The 15235-nt window shown below is 42.5% G+C and overlaps 1 protein-coding gene across 2 annotated transcripts in view; it reads left to right on the forward strand.

Annotated features, from left to right (window-relative positions):
• Intu (inturned planar cell polarity protein) overlaps window positions 1-15235 on the forward strand; it is a 64085-nt gene that overhangs the window by 24433 nt on the left and 24417 nt on the right. The window contains exons 3-5 of one of the 2 annotated variants that reach the window (XM_021158513.2): window positions 494-579; window positions 9685-9888; window positions 12348-12466. In XM_021158513.2, the coding sequence (XP_021014172.1) occupies window positions 494-579; window positions 9685-9888; window positions 12348-12466 (409 nt within the window). Of the gene's footprint in view, window positions 1-493; window positions 580-9684; window positions 9889-12344; window positions 12467-15235 lie in introns of both variants that reach the window. The other variant, XM_029474787.1, reaches the window with a different exon arrangement.

Below are 15235 nucleotides of genomic sequence, written 5' to 3' on the forward strand. Positions count from 1 at the left end.
TTTTGATTGGCGTGTGCTGGCCGTGTTGATACTGTCAGAAGCTGTTGTGTGGACACCAGAGAGTGATGGCAGCAAGCATCACAGTGCATAGAGATGTACCACATGGACTTAATTAAAATTTCAGCTGGATTTTTTAAAATTATGGGTCTGAGTAGTTAGATTTAATTTTGTTAAGTTCAATACTTAACAAAATTTCCATTTGTCCTTTAGGTTCACATAACTCACCCAGTTACCCCAAGACTAGACATATTCATATCTTTAAATATTCATGGGTTGCAGTGAGTTCTGGTGCACTGTTGGGCAGCACAGTAGATGAGTTGGGAGATTGGCTGTGTTGCTAATGTTTGGTCTAACCTTGGACAAGTCCCCGAATGCACCATATTTTCCATGATACCCTTGAGGAAGTCTGGGTAGCTGTTTTCTCATGTTGCACTTCTGGAGCTTTCTTGGTTTGGAATATTTACACAGTTGTCTTTTGTTTTTCTGTTTTTAGGCGATGTCCTTGTTGCTGTGAATGATGTAGATGTGACTTCTGAAAACATAGAAAGAGTTCTGTCCTGCATCCCTGGGCCAATGCAGGTGTGGACATCCCTTCTTATACTGTGTACAGTGTTGCTTAAAATGCATGTGCTCTGTGCTGTCTCCTTTGTAAGATGCTGACGTTTTCCTCCCGTGTAATGGGTGAGTCCCACTCATGCTTGAGCAGCAAGGGCAGCTTCGCCTTTTGCTAACACTTGCCTTTGGGGCATTGGTTTAAAAGGAGAGGGATGGCTACAAATAAAACACACCTAAGTAAAGGAAGCAGCAGCAGTGATGAAAGTAAACATGACTGTGAGCTTAGCCTTAGAGCACCTGTGTTTGCCAGTGACAGCACAGCTCAGAGAAGAATCCCTTGAAAGCCATGGGCCAGGTGTGGTGGTGGAAGGCAAAGGCAGGTACTTGAGTTTGAGGCCAGCCTGGTCTACATAGCAAGTTCCAGGACAGCCAGGACTATGTAGAAACCCTGTATCCAAAAAAAAAAAAAAAAATTTTTTTTTTTTTTAGAAAAAGTAAATAAATAAGTAAGCTGTGGACTTCGTATTCTCCACCTTAAATTCTCTCACATTTTGCAAGTTTATCCCTTAAGTTATGGAAGTACATAGAAGCTGTGTAGCTGTGCTGGAACTCACTGAGATCTGCCTGTCTCTGCCTCTCAAGTCCCGAGAGTAAGTGTGGGTGTCACCATACGCAGCTAGAAGTGTTTCTGTTGTTTCTTAATATGGCTTTGGTTGTTTTGAAACCTATCTCAGTTAGGGTTTCCATTACTGTGAAGAGACACCATGACCAGGGCAAGCCTTATAAAGGAAAATGTTTAATTAGGCCTGGCTTACAGGTTCAGAAGTCTAATCCATTATCATCTTAGCAGAAAGCATGACAACATGCAGGCAGACTTAGTGCTGGAGGAACCAAGAGTTCTATATCTTGATCCACAGGCAGCAAAAGGAGACTGTGTTCACAGTGGGCAGAGCTTGAGCATAGGAGACCTCAAAGCCCACCCCTGCAGTGACACACGTCCTCCAACAAGGCCACACCTACTCCAATAAGACCACACTTCTAATAGTGCCACTCCCCATGGGCCAAGCATTCAAACATACAAGTCTGGGGGCCGCACTTACTCAAACCAGCACAAAACCTAACTAGTATTCGCTCGTTGGCCTTGTAAACTGGAGTTTATGGCAGGCAGGAGAGTAGAAGGAGCTTGTGCTGTCCTGAGGCAGTCAGCCAACCATGTGCACTGCTAATACCACTTCCTTTAAGCTTTCTACCTGTGACACGGTGCCCAATGAAGGCAATTTTGAAGGTAGAGAGGGTTATTTTGGTTCATGGTGTCAGAGGTTTCAGTCCATAGCCATCTGGCTCTGTGTTTTGTTGAGGAGAGCACTGGGGAGAGGCTGCTGTGAGGCAGGCAGAGCCTTATTGTGATAGCTATAGAACAAAGTGGCTTACTTCCTTATAGCCAAGAGGGAGGGAGGGAGGGAGAGAGAGAGAGAGAGAGAGAGAGAGAGAGAGAGAGAGAGAGATTGATGCTGGGTCCAAATGTCTTCCTCAAGAGCATTCTTCCAGTGACCCCACTTCTCTCCATGCTCTTCAAGGCTCCACTAACTCCCAGTGGTATCGCATGCTGGCAACCAAGTCTTCAGCATGCGGGCACTCGGCTGGCATTTAGATCCATACACGTCCTGCATTCACAGGCGTGTGCCTGTATCACAACCAAAGTGCATTTAGTTCATCCATAGGAATCTTCAAAGCTGTAACAGGTCCTCATTGCTGAAAAGCATGAGTCCACAGGTTGCTCAAGACCTAGTGAAACGCAGTGTGAACATCCATCAACATGAGAATAAACTGCGTACTTCCCAGGTGATGCCATAAACACTCTCATTATACAGGAAGAAACAGGGAAGGAGTGAGAAAGAGTCAGACCTAAGCAAGACTAAAGCCAAGCAACCATGTCTGCCACCTGGGACATACAGTGGAAGGATGTACTTCAGAAGCCTTGGCAGGCCTGCCCCTGCGGCCGTGCTGGCTGAAACCCATATGGCAACCACCTTAGGCTGGCTCTGCTTACCGTCTGGCTTCCCTTCGTCAGGGCTCCATGTTCCTGGTGTTTCTGACTCTCTAGGTTTTCCATCTCAGCTTCAGGTTCACTCTTATAACTTCATGCCCAACTCACTGTCAGGAGCTGCCTACAGAGACTACAAACCTGCTAACACTGTATGAGATTTTGGTTGAAGCCTCCCCGGCCCTATGACTCTAGCATTCTGTGTGCCTGCAAAACTATCATCACATGGTCTGCCATTTGTCAAAATCTTGGTAGGCCCACTTGGCTCCCTTAGCCTTACCAGCTAAAAAGATAAAGGATTCTAGACAAGTGGCACCCTGAGCATACCTGTACAGGCTGTGTTTTCAGAGCTGTCCTTGAAAGGAGTTCTACTTTCACACTTTTGAGCTAAGGGGTGAGTGTGGAGCTGGGAAGGGGTCCTGGTCAATTCTGAGATGCCCGCAGAATATTTTTCCTATTGTCCCAGTGCAAAATCCTTGGCCTCTTTTTAATAGTGCCAATCTCTCCATATTTATTGGCAGCAACTTTAAACATACTCAATTTCTGGCAAAAATACAAGTTTTTCAAATGTTTCTGTTCTGTTTCTTGCTCGCACCTCCCACTGTTAATCTGTCTAAAATCAGCAATCAACACCCATGCCTGGATGTTGCGTGGCCTTTAGATTTCCTGTTAGATTAATTAGTCTGTCCCTTTTACCTCAGCCTCTCACAGAGTTGGGGGTGCATTGGTAAAATGCATTCATGCTCTTTCCTGCCATGTAAAACGGTTGTGCTGTCACCCAGTTACCAATAGACTCTTAATTTATGCCTGAAACCTAATGAGACTGGGCTTTGCTGCCTGCATTTTCCATTTCTGTCAGGCTTCTGGTTTTCTAAGTCCTTAGCTGAACTGCCCATCAGACTGCTTAGAAAACCCAGGCTTCTCTATCCTGTTCCTCTTCCTGCAAACCAACTCCCCAGGCTCCTGAACCACATCAGGTACAGATGTCACAGCAACAGACTGCTTCTTTGTAAAGTTGCTTAATTAAAAAAAAAAACCTATTCTTTAAGAAGTTCATGGATAAACTCAGTGCTTTTCACCTGCCCCCCCATCTCCTCCCGCTCCAATCTTCCTGAACTCCCTCCCAGGATACCCCCTCCTGGCCCTAAGCCCCCTCCAGTCCAATTAGAGCTGCTTGCATGTGCATGGGTGTGGAACATGGTCAACCCACCATGACACCAATAAAGAAAGATGACCCTCCTCCCTCAGTGGCCATCAGCTGCCCGTAACTCCTCAGGGAGGAGTGGGGCCTTTTGCTCCTCACCCCTCCACACTGCAGTGCAGATTGGTTTGATCCTCTGCAGGTCTTGTACAGGCAGCCACAGTTGCTGTGAGTTCCAGAGTGCAGTTTCTCATCAGAAGACACTCAGTTGCAGACCCTTGGTTCTTCCAGCCTTGCTGCCTGCCACCTCTTCTGCAGTGCTCCTGGGTGTGTCTCTAGGTCATCAGATTTTCTCACATCTAAGGTTCTAACCATAAGACTCCTGTAAGATTCCAATGGTTAGTCTTCCTATTTTATACCTAAAGGAATCTGGAGCACCCAGCAGGCTGAGGCAGGAGGATTGTGAGCTATACTACCCTGTTTAATGAGATCCTAAGAAAGAGAGAGAATTTAGAAATTGCTTAATGGTTTTCCCTAAGTTGTAGAATCAATTATGCAAAGTACTAGATTTTTTTTTTCAAACTAACTCAAAGCGTGCTCCTTCCTTTTATTTTAACCTGTGTGGATCCTGATGTCTTGGTTCCAGACCTGACTGAGAGAGACCTGCCTGAGGCTTTAGCTTGTGACTGTGACATGGGTGACAGCAACAGGGAGAAGGAATGCAGGCTTACAAATAATCCCACTAGAGATTTGAACCCAAACATACGGGGAAGTGACATATTAAACATGCCCTCAGAGTACGGAGTGTTCTGCAGCTTCTTGTCTTCCAGCAGACAGTGTAATGGGCAGAAAAGCCCTGGGAGAACACATCAGACCTCCATGTAACACCTCATAGAGGCTCCAGATCTACAGTTCTCTCAACTATAATCAGAGGGGGTGGAAAGGCATGTCTGTGAATCTAGTTCCAGCTCTACTGGTGTGTGCTGGTGTGAGATCCAGAGGTACACAAAACCCCCTTTTAACATTTCAAAACTAGCTGGGTATTGTTCCCCCTAGGTGCTTCCAAAGTGTTGCTAGCATGAGGGTGTTGAGTTATAAGATGATAGAACATGTGCTTAGCGTGTGCAAGGCTTAGAAAACTCAGCACACACACAGCATTATGAAAAGGAGGCCTGAGAAATATTACACATGAAGACAGACTGAACAGTGTATGCCTGCACTGATGTACTAAATAGTAGTACATGCTGAGTATTCCCTACCAAATGCTTGCAATCGGGAGTGGGTGAGTGCTGGGGGAGGGAGGGAGGGAGGGAGGGAGGGAGGGGGGGAGGGAGAGGGAGAGCAAGCAGGATCATGGAAGCACAATTGACTCAATTTGGAAGTATTTTATGCTCAACCTCCTATATATACTTAAAATCCCAAAGTTTTAAAGCACCACATTGATGCTCAAAACATCTGGAATTTTACAGCATTTCAGATTTAGAGAGACCTGGGAAGTTTCCAAGTGTTGCCTTAAAAAACTCAGTGAGATTGCCCAAAAGGGGAAGAGGCTGGAGGAGAATTTGCAGAGCCATTTAGACTAATTCCTCAAGCATTATTCATGAGGAGTTTTAGTGACACTCACCAGCTGAAAGAGAATAGATAAGATAGCAGAGATCCTTGGAGCTGTGAGAAGGGTCCATGCTGACTCACGGTGCAAGGCAGACCAGCTTTGTGGGCATCAGGCCTTCACAGCCCCACTGTGTGCACCTGCCAAGAGGGTGGAACCAAAGTGGAAAGATTTGTTTGGAATTTTAGTGGGTGATCCCATTGGGTGTGTTTTTTCGTGTTGGTGTCAGGGCAAGGTGTTAAGGTCCTCGTACCACAGAACAGAGGTGATGGAGTTTACAAAATATACTATCAAAGTTTTAAAACACACATGTCACTCTCACAAGCATAGTGAAGTGGTATTCAATTTTAGGTTATTGTTGCTTCCTATAAATTAGCAATTTTTTTCAGTTTACCAGCTCATTTCCCTTTTGTCATTTTTTGGGGAATCACACCCAATCTTTAAACCTTCCCACCCACAAGAACCTCAGCTGGAGAAGATGCCCTCCAGCCCTGGTATGAGCCATGGCTGTTTTTCTGAGGTTCCTTTCTGTGGGTTCTCCCACTATGAGTACCCGACCCTCACACACACACACACACACACACACACACACACACACACCACAGAATAGCTATCATCTTTGACACTAAATACTGCTTACTCGTGTAGCCTGTTTGTGTCTAAACCACAGACCAAGTCACGTTTTTGTAACATTTACTTATTATGCACATTTGTTGGAGGTCAGCGGACAACTTGCAGGAGTTGGTTCTCTCTGTCATGTGGATCTCAAAGGTCAAACTTGGGTCATCAGGCATGGAGGCAAGTGTGCTTACCCACAGAGTCTCCAACATTCAGGTTATGTCTAAGATGATAATTCCTAAAACTGGGTACACTCGGCTCTCTCTCACTTTAATTACATGTTAATTTTTATCAGTTTAAAAATAAAAACAAAAACAAAAACCTTGATCATTCTTGCCATAGGTTTGCTTTTTTTTTTTTTTTAATTTTTGTTTAGTTTGTTTTTTTCTAACCACGCATTAATTTTCTACTCAGACTTTTTTGGTAGTGTCCAGATACAAGGTTCCATGTGTTTACAGGAAACCTTTTTTTAAAAATTCCAAACACTAGGCTTTCCCAGTTGGAGTTTCCCTTTCTGCTTTCCATGTAAGCCCCCGTTAGTGTTAGCACACTTCACCGTCACTACATGTGTGAACCTAGAGGAATTTGAGCTCCTTTCTTCACTACATGTAGATTAGCATCATTACTAGTAAATATCTTAAGCATTGACTGACAGAGAGCAGTTCACTCTGGCGTGTAGTCTTAGAGGTTCTCGGCTGTGATGGGCTGCATTTGTTACCCATCTCATAGTTGGGACCAAACACTGGCCTCATGCAGCTGTAGGAGGGAGGTTCATGCTGACTCTGTCACAGCAGGCAATGCATGGCAGAGCCCATGGCAGCAGGAGCCTGGGAAGAGAGTCTTCCCTCTGGGCAGTCCAGGAGGTGCGGATGCAGGTGCTCAGGGGGTTTTCTTGTTTTCCCTTCTGATTCAGTCAGAATTAGTGCCATGGGATGGTGCCTCCCACATCCTGGATGAGCCCTTCCCAGAGTAAACTAAGGAATAGGGATCTGGCTCCTACAACTTCCCCCGACCCCCACTTACCTGAAGACCTTCCAGCCTACCACTTGCACTACACCACGGGCCAGGTCCTTATCATGTGAATTTTTGAGAATACTTTTCAAACAAAAGAAACTTGCTTATACAATAAATACTGAGTCTTAGAAAAAAATGTGGGGGTCTAGCTTAGTTCAGTTTGGTAAAAGCCACTACCAGCTCCAGAGAAGTAATTCGAACAGCCCCAAACACTTCCTTATCAAAAAGAAGGAATGCCTCAGGTTTTTCTCTTTTGGAAGATATATATATATATATGCCGCAGACTCTTTGGGTCCCTGTGTCTGCGTGGAACGGGGTCTCTCGACACGGGTGGGCAAAGTGTGGATGAGTGACAGACAGATGCACACAGGAGAGGTTGTGTGTAGAATCTGAATGTAATTTTACAATTCGAGCTTCAGACTTTTTATACAGAAGACAATAAAGAAGTTGGGTGACATACCCTCAAGGTTCAAATGAGGTAACCGGATGCTTAATGATTCTTACACAGAACAGAGGAATGAAAACNCAAAGATCGGAAGGAACTGGGTAATAAAATAACTGAGACAAAGTCAGCCCTATCTAAGGTCAGCTATAGTCTTAGAAGCCAGGTGTGAGAACTTTTCACTCCTAGGGCAAGGGCTTTCACACCCAAGTCATGGTTCTAACTAGGGAGTTCCATTCTAGCTAACCATCTAATGAATAATGCAATACTCTAAAACCACAGCCCCATCTGCTTCCTAAACCATTGTAAATTCCTGTAAATAGATGTAACTCAGCTATAATTCTAAGCATCTATTCTGGTTTCCCCTACGGTCAGAAACTTCTTTCTTCCTAGGTGATGGTAGATTCCTGTGAAGGGCAGTGACCTAACTTTTACTCAAAGAGATAGTGTAATACCAGGGGCAGTACTGAATTCTAAACCCAAGGTCTTGCTAAGGACGAACTAGGACTGTTGGAACACTGGTGGACGGCTTTAGCTATGTCAGAATTTAATCTTAAAAGGCACTTATGATAGGAAAATATTGAAAGAGAGCACGTGGATCCATACACTAGACTAACGCGGGAATGGAACGTGGGAATGAAAAATTACTGTATGGGTAGAGAATGCTAGACTCCAGGAGGAGAGCTTCCTTGAAACTCTTTTGCCTCATGAGTGACTTTTAAGCCTTTCAGCTTGTCCAGCTGACTCGACCGGAGAGCGTAGCATACACACACACACACACACACACACACACACACACACACACACACACATATATATTCTTTTAAACAATATAATACTTGTAGCAGTTGGATAGGTTGGCTAGTGTATAGGGGGTTTTAACAGATTTAATTCTTTAAATGGAAGTATATAAAAGTTATTTTTTAAAAGTGATCAAAGTGTGTTAGCACCTACCACATATTTGGAATTAGAATGGTACTTCATAATAAATTATTAAAATAGTAATTATTTAGTTTTGTTTCTAGTCTTTGAGTATTTTCCTCAAATGTAACCTGCTGCCTTAATACAGTGTTACCTGCTTTCAAGGATTAACTAGTCTCTTTATTTTTGATTAAACATAATTAATTAATTAATTAGAAACAGAGTCTCACTGTGTAGTCCTGACTGTCTTGTAACTTTTTGTGTAGAGCAGGCTAACCTTGAATTCACGGAGATCCACCTGTACTTGCAGGGATTTAAGAAAACATCATGACCACCAGCCTACTCTTGTTTGGAAAGATACCATTGGCTCTAAACTAAAACTTTAGAATTGTTCCCTTTAGGGGGACAGTTTTTAAATGTAAATATTCAGAACACTGTGTGGCTCCTGAGTTCATGATGACATCAGCAGCGTTCATCATATGCTCACAGGAGTGCATCTTTGAGTTGGGTGGGTTGATGATGGCCAGCTGGCACTGGGTAAGTGTCTCTGTTTCCAAGGGGGGGTGGGTACCCGAGAAAGTGGAAGGTGCCTCTCAGGAGCTGGAAAACAGCTGGATTCTGGATTCTGACCAATCTTGACATCAGGCTGTGAAATTAAAACTATCCTGATAAAAGTGACAGCTAATCCTCTCGTGGTGCAGAGTGTCACATGCCACTGGCTGGTTGGTGGATACAGCTGTCTTTGGCCCTTTAAAGGGCGGTAGAGACTGTCGGAGAGAATATTTGAAACCTGTCACATTTAGAAGGAAAGACAACTCCCGGTGTGTGAGGTTGCCCTTGAGCTCCAGTCTCTCCTTCATAAGTGAATTTGAGGAGTCAGAGCATTCAAGATGTACATTGACTATTCTACACTCAAATGATGTGAATTTCTGTTTTTCTGTGGTACTTCTTTGTGTAGCCAGTGACTACATTTGAATGAATGAATTTTTGTGTGGAATACTGTTCTTTTCAATCAATAAACATTTTTAATTATATATATATTTACATATATATATGATTACATTATATATATATATATATATATATATATATATATATATATACACACACACACACACACACACACACACATACCCACTGCTGTGTGAGGAGCTAGATACAGGTGCTGGGGGACTCACTGTCCTTACCTTTTGCCCATGTACCGAGGTGCCATCTCCATCCTGTGCACTCCTGGCTGTACCTGTCAGGGCATGTCTTCCTTTGTTAAAATAAATAAACAAAGTGACATTTGCCTTGTTAAAAAAAAAAAACCAACAAGGTTTTTGTTTTCTTCTTTTCAGGTGAAGCTGACATTTGAAAACGCATATGCTGTGAAACAGGAAACAGCCCAACCCCAAAAGAAAAAGGCACAGTCAAGCACTCAAGATTTGGTGAAACTCCTCTGCGGGTCAGAGGCTGATGCTGTCCAGCACAGTACCCTGAGCATCCCACACATCTCCATGTACCTCACGCTGCAGCTCCAGTCAGAGGCAGCCAGGGAGGAGGTGAGTGTCTGTTCACATATGCCGAGGAAGCGGGGAGACCTTCCATCCTGTGAACTTAGACTTAAAGAAGAAACAGGGGGGAGTTAGCTGTGCCATGTCGCTGTCTGCATATCACATGTTATAGTATGCATACTACATGAATTAGCTGTGCCATGTCGCTGTCTGCATATCACATGTTATACTATGCATATTACATGAGTTAGCTGTGCCTTGTCACTGTCTGCATATCACATGTTATAGTATGCATACTACATGAGTTAGCTGTGCCTTGTCACTGTCTGCATATCACATGTTATACTATGCATACTACATGAGTTAACTGTGCCTTGTCACTGTCTGCATATCACATGTTATACTATGCATATTACATGAGTTAGCTGTGCCTTGTGGCTGTCTGCATATCACATGCTATGCTATGCTGTATATTACAGGACTTAGCTGTACCTTATCACTGTCCTCTATGTATCACATGATCCAATAGGTGTTTTCAAATAAACTAGAGAAAATTGGATGCACCATTCAGGTATTCTAAGCAACAGAGAAAGACCAGAAGCTCCCTTCGTGCCCTTTTGTAAAGTGGTGCATGTGTTTCCTTGTGGGCTTCTTTTCCCTGTCTGTTTAATAAGAAATTGAAAATGGTAAAGATTAGCTTAGTTGTCGATGTATGACTTGGTATTTTCTGTGCTCTGGGACACCCAGCAATAAGAATTCTAAGTCTTACACCTTGCTGGCTCCTTGTATCTTTAGAACAAATGAGACCTTTAAGCATTTATTTTTCCCTCTAAGTTTTGAGGTACTGTCCTGAACCTTTCTAGTCAGAAGACTGCTGAGCCCACATGTCATTGCCTGTCTCTCCCTGGGAAAATGTGCAGATTGCTCACAAATAAACAGCTTCCTGAATGTGGCCAGTTCTGCATCAGTGCCATAATTAGGAGAGGCTCTTTATTCTTACCACACAGAGTGGAAGCGTCTGCAAGGACAGCGTCCTAACAAGGGCTTTAAAAATACAATTCATTACATTGGCCGGCACTGCAGAGCCTGCCAGCCCTTCAATGCCAAAGCTTTTAAGACTACTGTGGAGACTTCTTTAATGGACTTTTTTACTAGTATGATACTTTACAACAAATGTCAAAGGGTCATTTCGTTCCCTGAGAGTTACATAATTGATACAGAGCTTGTCTTTAAGTTACAAGATGGAGACTTGTAAAAAGCTAGTCAAAGACTATTTAAAGCAGCGTTTGGTATTTTGATGAAACAGAATGGAAATATTTGTTGTACATGGTTTAAATTTATTACATCTGGGTCACAGAAGATTTTAATTCATTTGACTTAATTTATAGAAATAAATAATAAAATTATGAGAAAATAATTTGTAGCTATTTTCACTGATGAAAATTGCAAAAACATTGGAAACATTATTATTCAGTGTATTTGGCAAACATATCCCATATCATATATTGAATAATTTATACATCTTAGACATTTTTACATACATTTAAACAGTAGGTATGCACAGTGTATCATATCTGTGGTAATGTAAAAGTGTGAATACATGGACCCCATACCAGGTAACTATTTCTCATATAGATGTTTAACAATCTTTAGAGAGAGCCAAGCAAAGCTAGGCCAGTGTAATCGGCAATAATTCCTGCTCTATCAATTGTAGCGATTAGAGCAACTGGAAGTTACTCGAAATTCTTCATGGATTCTATTTAGAAGTTTTAATTTTGTCTGATTTTGAACTTCTCCTGTGAGAAAAATAGATGTTGCCTAAGTCTCAGCAGGAAGTGAGGCCCTGGCTGCCATCTCTGCTTCTGGACTGTCAGCACACGGGGGCATCTGCTTGGAGAGTCATTGTTTTGTTTCTGTTAAAGCTCTTTGTTTCTTGGAAATAGGAAAATTTTCAGCATTTTGTAAATAATCCTGTAAATTAGTATTTTCTGTAATTTAAAATAAACATGCCTTGTGATGTAGATTAATTTGTGCTTGCTAAGCCCTCTCAGACCTAAGCCAGGGAGTTTATAATCCTGGGGTACTTTTTCTTCCTATTTGTACTTCTTCAGTCTTGTATTCGCACTTTGTAAATTAAGCAAGTATTTAATAACATCACAAAAAATGATGATTCTCTTTTAAGGTTCATTATGAAAGAAATTATATAGACTCCTATGGGTTTTGTGTGGGGATTGAAGTTTAAAGCACTATTTGAAATAAGTAATTTCAATTAATTGTGTAGAGTTTGGTCTGTGAAGTCTCTAAACCGACTTTCAAGTGTAGCGTTTGAAATGCTTGTTGAAGTGTTAACATACCAGGCATAACTGTGTCCATGATTGAATGAAACTCTGACTAAAGCTGAGGCTGAAAGGACTCCTGTTTTGTTCTTAATACAGAACCTGAGCTTTGGGGGTTAATGTTGGTGCGAGCGTCCAGGAGGCTAATCATCTGTCTCCTTTCCCCAGCAGCAGGAAATTCTTTACCATTATCCAGTGTCTCAAGCATCTCAGAAACTCAAGAGCGTGAGGGGCATTTTTCTCACACTCTGTGACATGCTGGAAAGCGTAACGGGGACACAAGTCACGAGGTAATCACGCTTAACTCTTCCTTCCTGTCCCCATCTTTAGTTAGCGCTGAGAAAAACCTGTTCCTGCTGTGGGGACGATAGTCCTGCATTTGTTTTGGCCAAACTGATTTTATCTCAAGTGTGTGTTTTTAATTCAGCTACAGGTCTGGGACACTCCCACATCATTTAATTAACAGAGTTGCCTGTTGACCCATAGTTACAGTTCTTAATGAAAATGTCGTCTTTGAGTTGGAAAGATGGCTTATGGGGAAAGGCGCTTGCTGTCAACCTGAGGTCGATCAATGGAACCAGATGTTGGAATGAGAAAACAGATTACTATAAGTTGTCCTACAGCCTACACACTCAACATAAAGTGCACATGAACACACACACATCATAATCACTTTATAAGAAAGTTTTATCTTTTAAACATGGCATTATTATGCGTCTTGGCTTCCTTGTGTTTTTATTGTGCTTGTCAAGTCTCTAAGCTATATGCTGAATTTTTCACATGATTAGAAAATACTCTGACTTTACAGTAATCACAGAGAAATACAGACTGTGCGTTAGAATTCAGAATTCAGTGTCATGTGAATTTTATTTAGTGATGAAAAAACAAAAGTCAGAAGTTGGATTGTCCTGCAGGGGTGGAACTGTAGTCAGCACACAGCAAGTGGCCTTGGGTCCCTGTCCAGCACTAGGGGAAAGAGAGGAAAGGAGAGTGGGGTGGAAGGAGGAAGGAGAGGGGCAGGGGAGGGAGAGGGGCAGGGAAAAGAAAGGGGTAGGGGAGGGAGAGGGCAGGGGAGGGAGAGGGGCAGGGGAGGGAGAGGGCAGAGGAAAGAGAGAGGCAGGGGAGGGGGAGAACAGGAGAACTTCTCAGCTAGTAAGGAACACCAACACTACACTGAGTGTGAGGTCTGACTTGGATGTCACTGTTAAGTCTCGGGAATGAAGAACCCAGAGCTTTGAAGTTTAGTCTTTCATAAAATAAATTATTATAATTTTTCTACTTTTAATATTTCAAGTAATCTAAAATTCATGAAAAGAGTTTTAGACAATGTGGGTTGTGTAAAATAATGGGAAGAATTTACTTGTTTTCCTAAGTAAAAGTGTAAAAGTGAGACATAAATCTCTGACTTTTTTTTCTTTTTTCTTTTCTTTTTTTAGCATGACTCCAGCCAGTTCTGAGGCTGAGGCAGGTTTATTTTTTCCCCAATCTGCTTTTATACCATTTTAATTACATGCAAGTAATAAGGTCAGGCAGTACAATAAACACAAATAGTCAAGGAAAATCTCTGATATTTTATATATGGACAGACAATGGTTCTTAACTTTTTATATATGGACAGACAATGATTGTTGAGACTTCAGTTCATGTGTGAATGAATAGTTATAGAAGCAGCTTGTCAAACTTCTGTCTGTTTTTCTGTTTATTCTTTTCCTTCATTCACTGCAGGGATCTAAAAGGTACTCACATCTGCCAATCACAGGCTGAGTACCACTGAGCTAGGTAGGCCCCAGCCAATCACAGGCTGAGTACCACTGAGCTAGGACCCCAGCCTCTCTTTTTATTGTTTAACAGCTTCATTCAGCTTCACTTCGTAAATCATACCCTGGCTTACAGTGTATAAATAAGAGCTGGAGAGATGGCTCAGAGGTTAGGGAAACTGGCTGCTCTTGCAGATGATCTGGGCTTGGTTCCTATCATCTGTCACTCCAGTTCCAAGGGATCCAGTGCCCTCTTTTGGCCTCTAGGGGCACCAGGTGAGCACATGGACACACAGACAAACACGGAGGTAAAACAATCAAACACATAAAATAAAACCAAGTAAGTCTGTTTTTTGTTTGTTTTTGTTTTTGTTTTCTTTTTAAGTGTAATAGTTTCAAGTATATTCAGAGATATTGGCCATGGCCAATGTCAGAACATTTTTATCACTTTAAAGAGAAACCCCGTGCCCCTTGTCACCCTGGACATCACAGTCCAAGCCCCAGTACCCGCTGGCTTGCGAGCCTTGTCTGGGAGAGATGTCGACAGTAGACATTTGAAATGCGTGGAATCATAAAATGAGTGCTCATTTGTTTCTTAAAAATGCTTTTTTTTTTTTCATGGAATAAATTTTATTTTATTTTTTTTTTGCTATACAATGGTTTATTTTAAAACTGAAATTTTTTTTTTTGATTTTTAAAAATGCTTTTTAAATTGTGTGGGCACGAGTGTGTGTGTTTGTGTGTGCGCGCACGTGTGCGTGCTTGCCTCTGCAAATATGAGTGTAGGTACCTACAGAAGCCAGAAGTATCAGCTTCCCTGAAGCTGGAGTTACAGGCACCCATGGAAACCCAGTATGAGTGCTGGGAGCTGCAAATGCTCTTCCCTAGCCAGCCATCGCTCCAGCTCTAGAGTAATGCTCTTAAACAAAATGTAAGGGTTTTCATGAATATTTGTTCTTACTCTTTCTCTGCTGTGTAGGACGGATGCTATTTCCATTAATAGTTAGATCTCGTCAGTAATGATAAGGCATGAGGTAACCTGTGCAAGCAGTAAGGACGGGTAGGCAAGCCTTTCTGAGGAAACAATATGTGAAATATTCTCTTCAGGGTTCTTTAACAATACGTGTTTCTTGTGCACATTCCTTTTTAGAAAATTGTTGTAAGATTAGTGTGATATAAAAGAGGCTAATGTGGGTTGGGGAGAGAGAAATCCGGCCTACATAGGGCCACAACCCTCTTCTGGTCAGAAAAGCACCTGGGCAGCTGGGGCGCAGGGTTGCCTGACACCCGCCAGCTACCCAC

This window comes from Mus caroli, chromosome 3, assembly GCF_900094665.2.
Source record: "Mus caroli chromosome 3, CAROLI_EIJ_v1.1, whole genome shotgun sequence".
In the NCBI taxonomy this organism is placed as follows: Eukaryota; Metazoa; Chordata; class Mammalia; order Rodentia; family Muridae; genus Mus; species Mus caroli.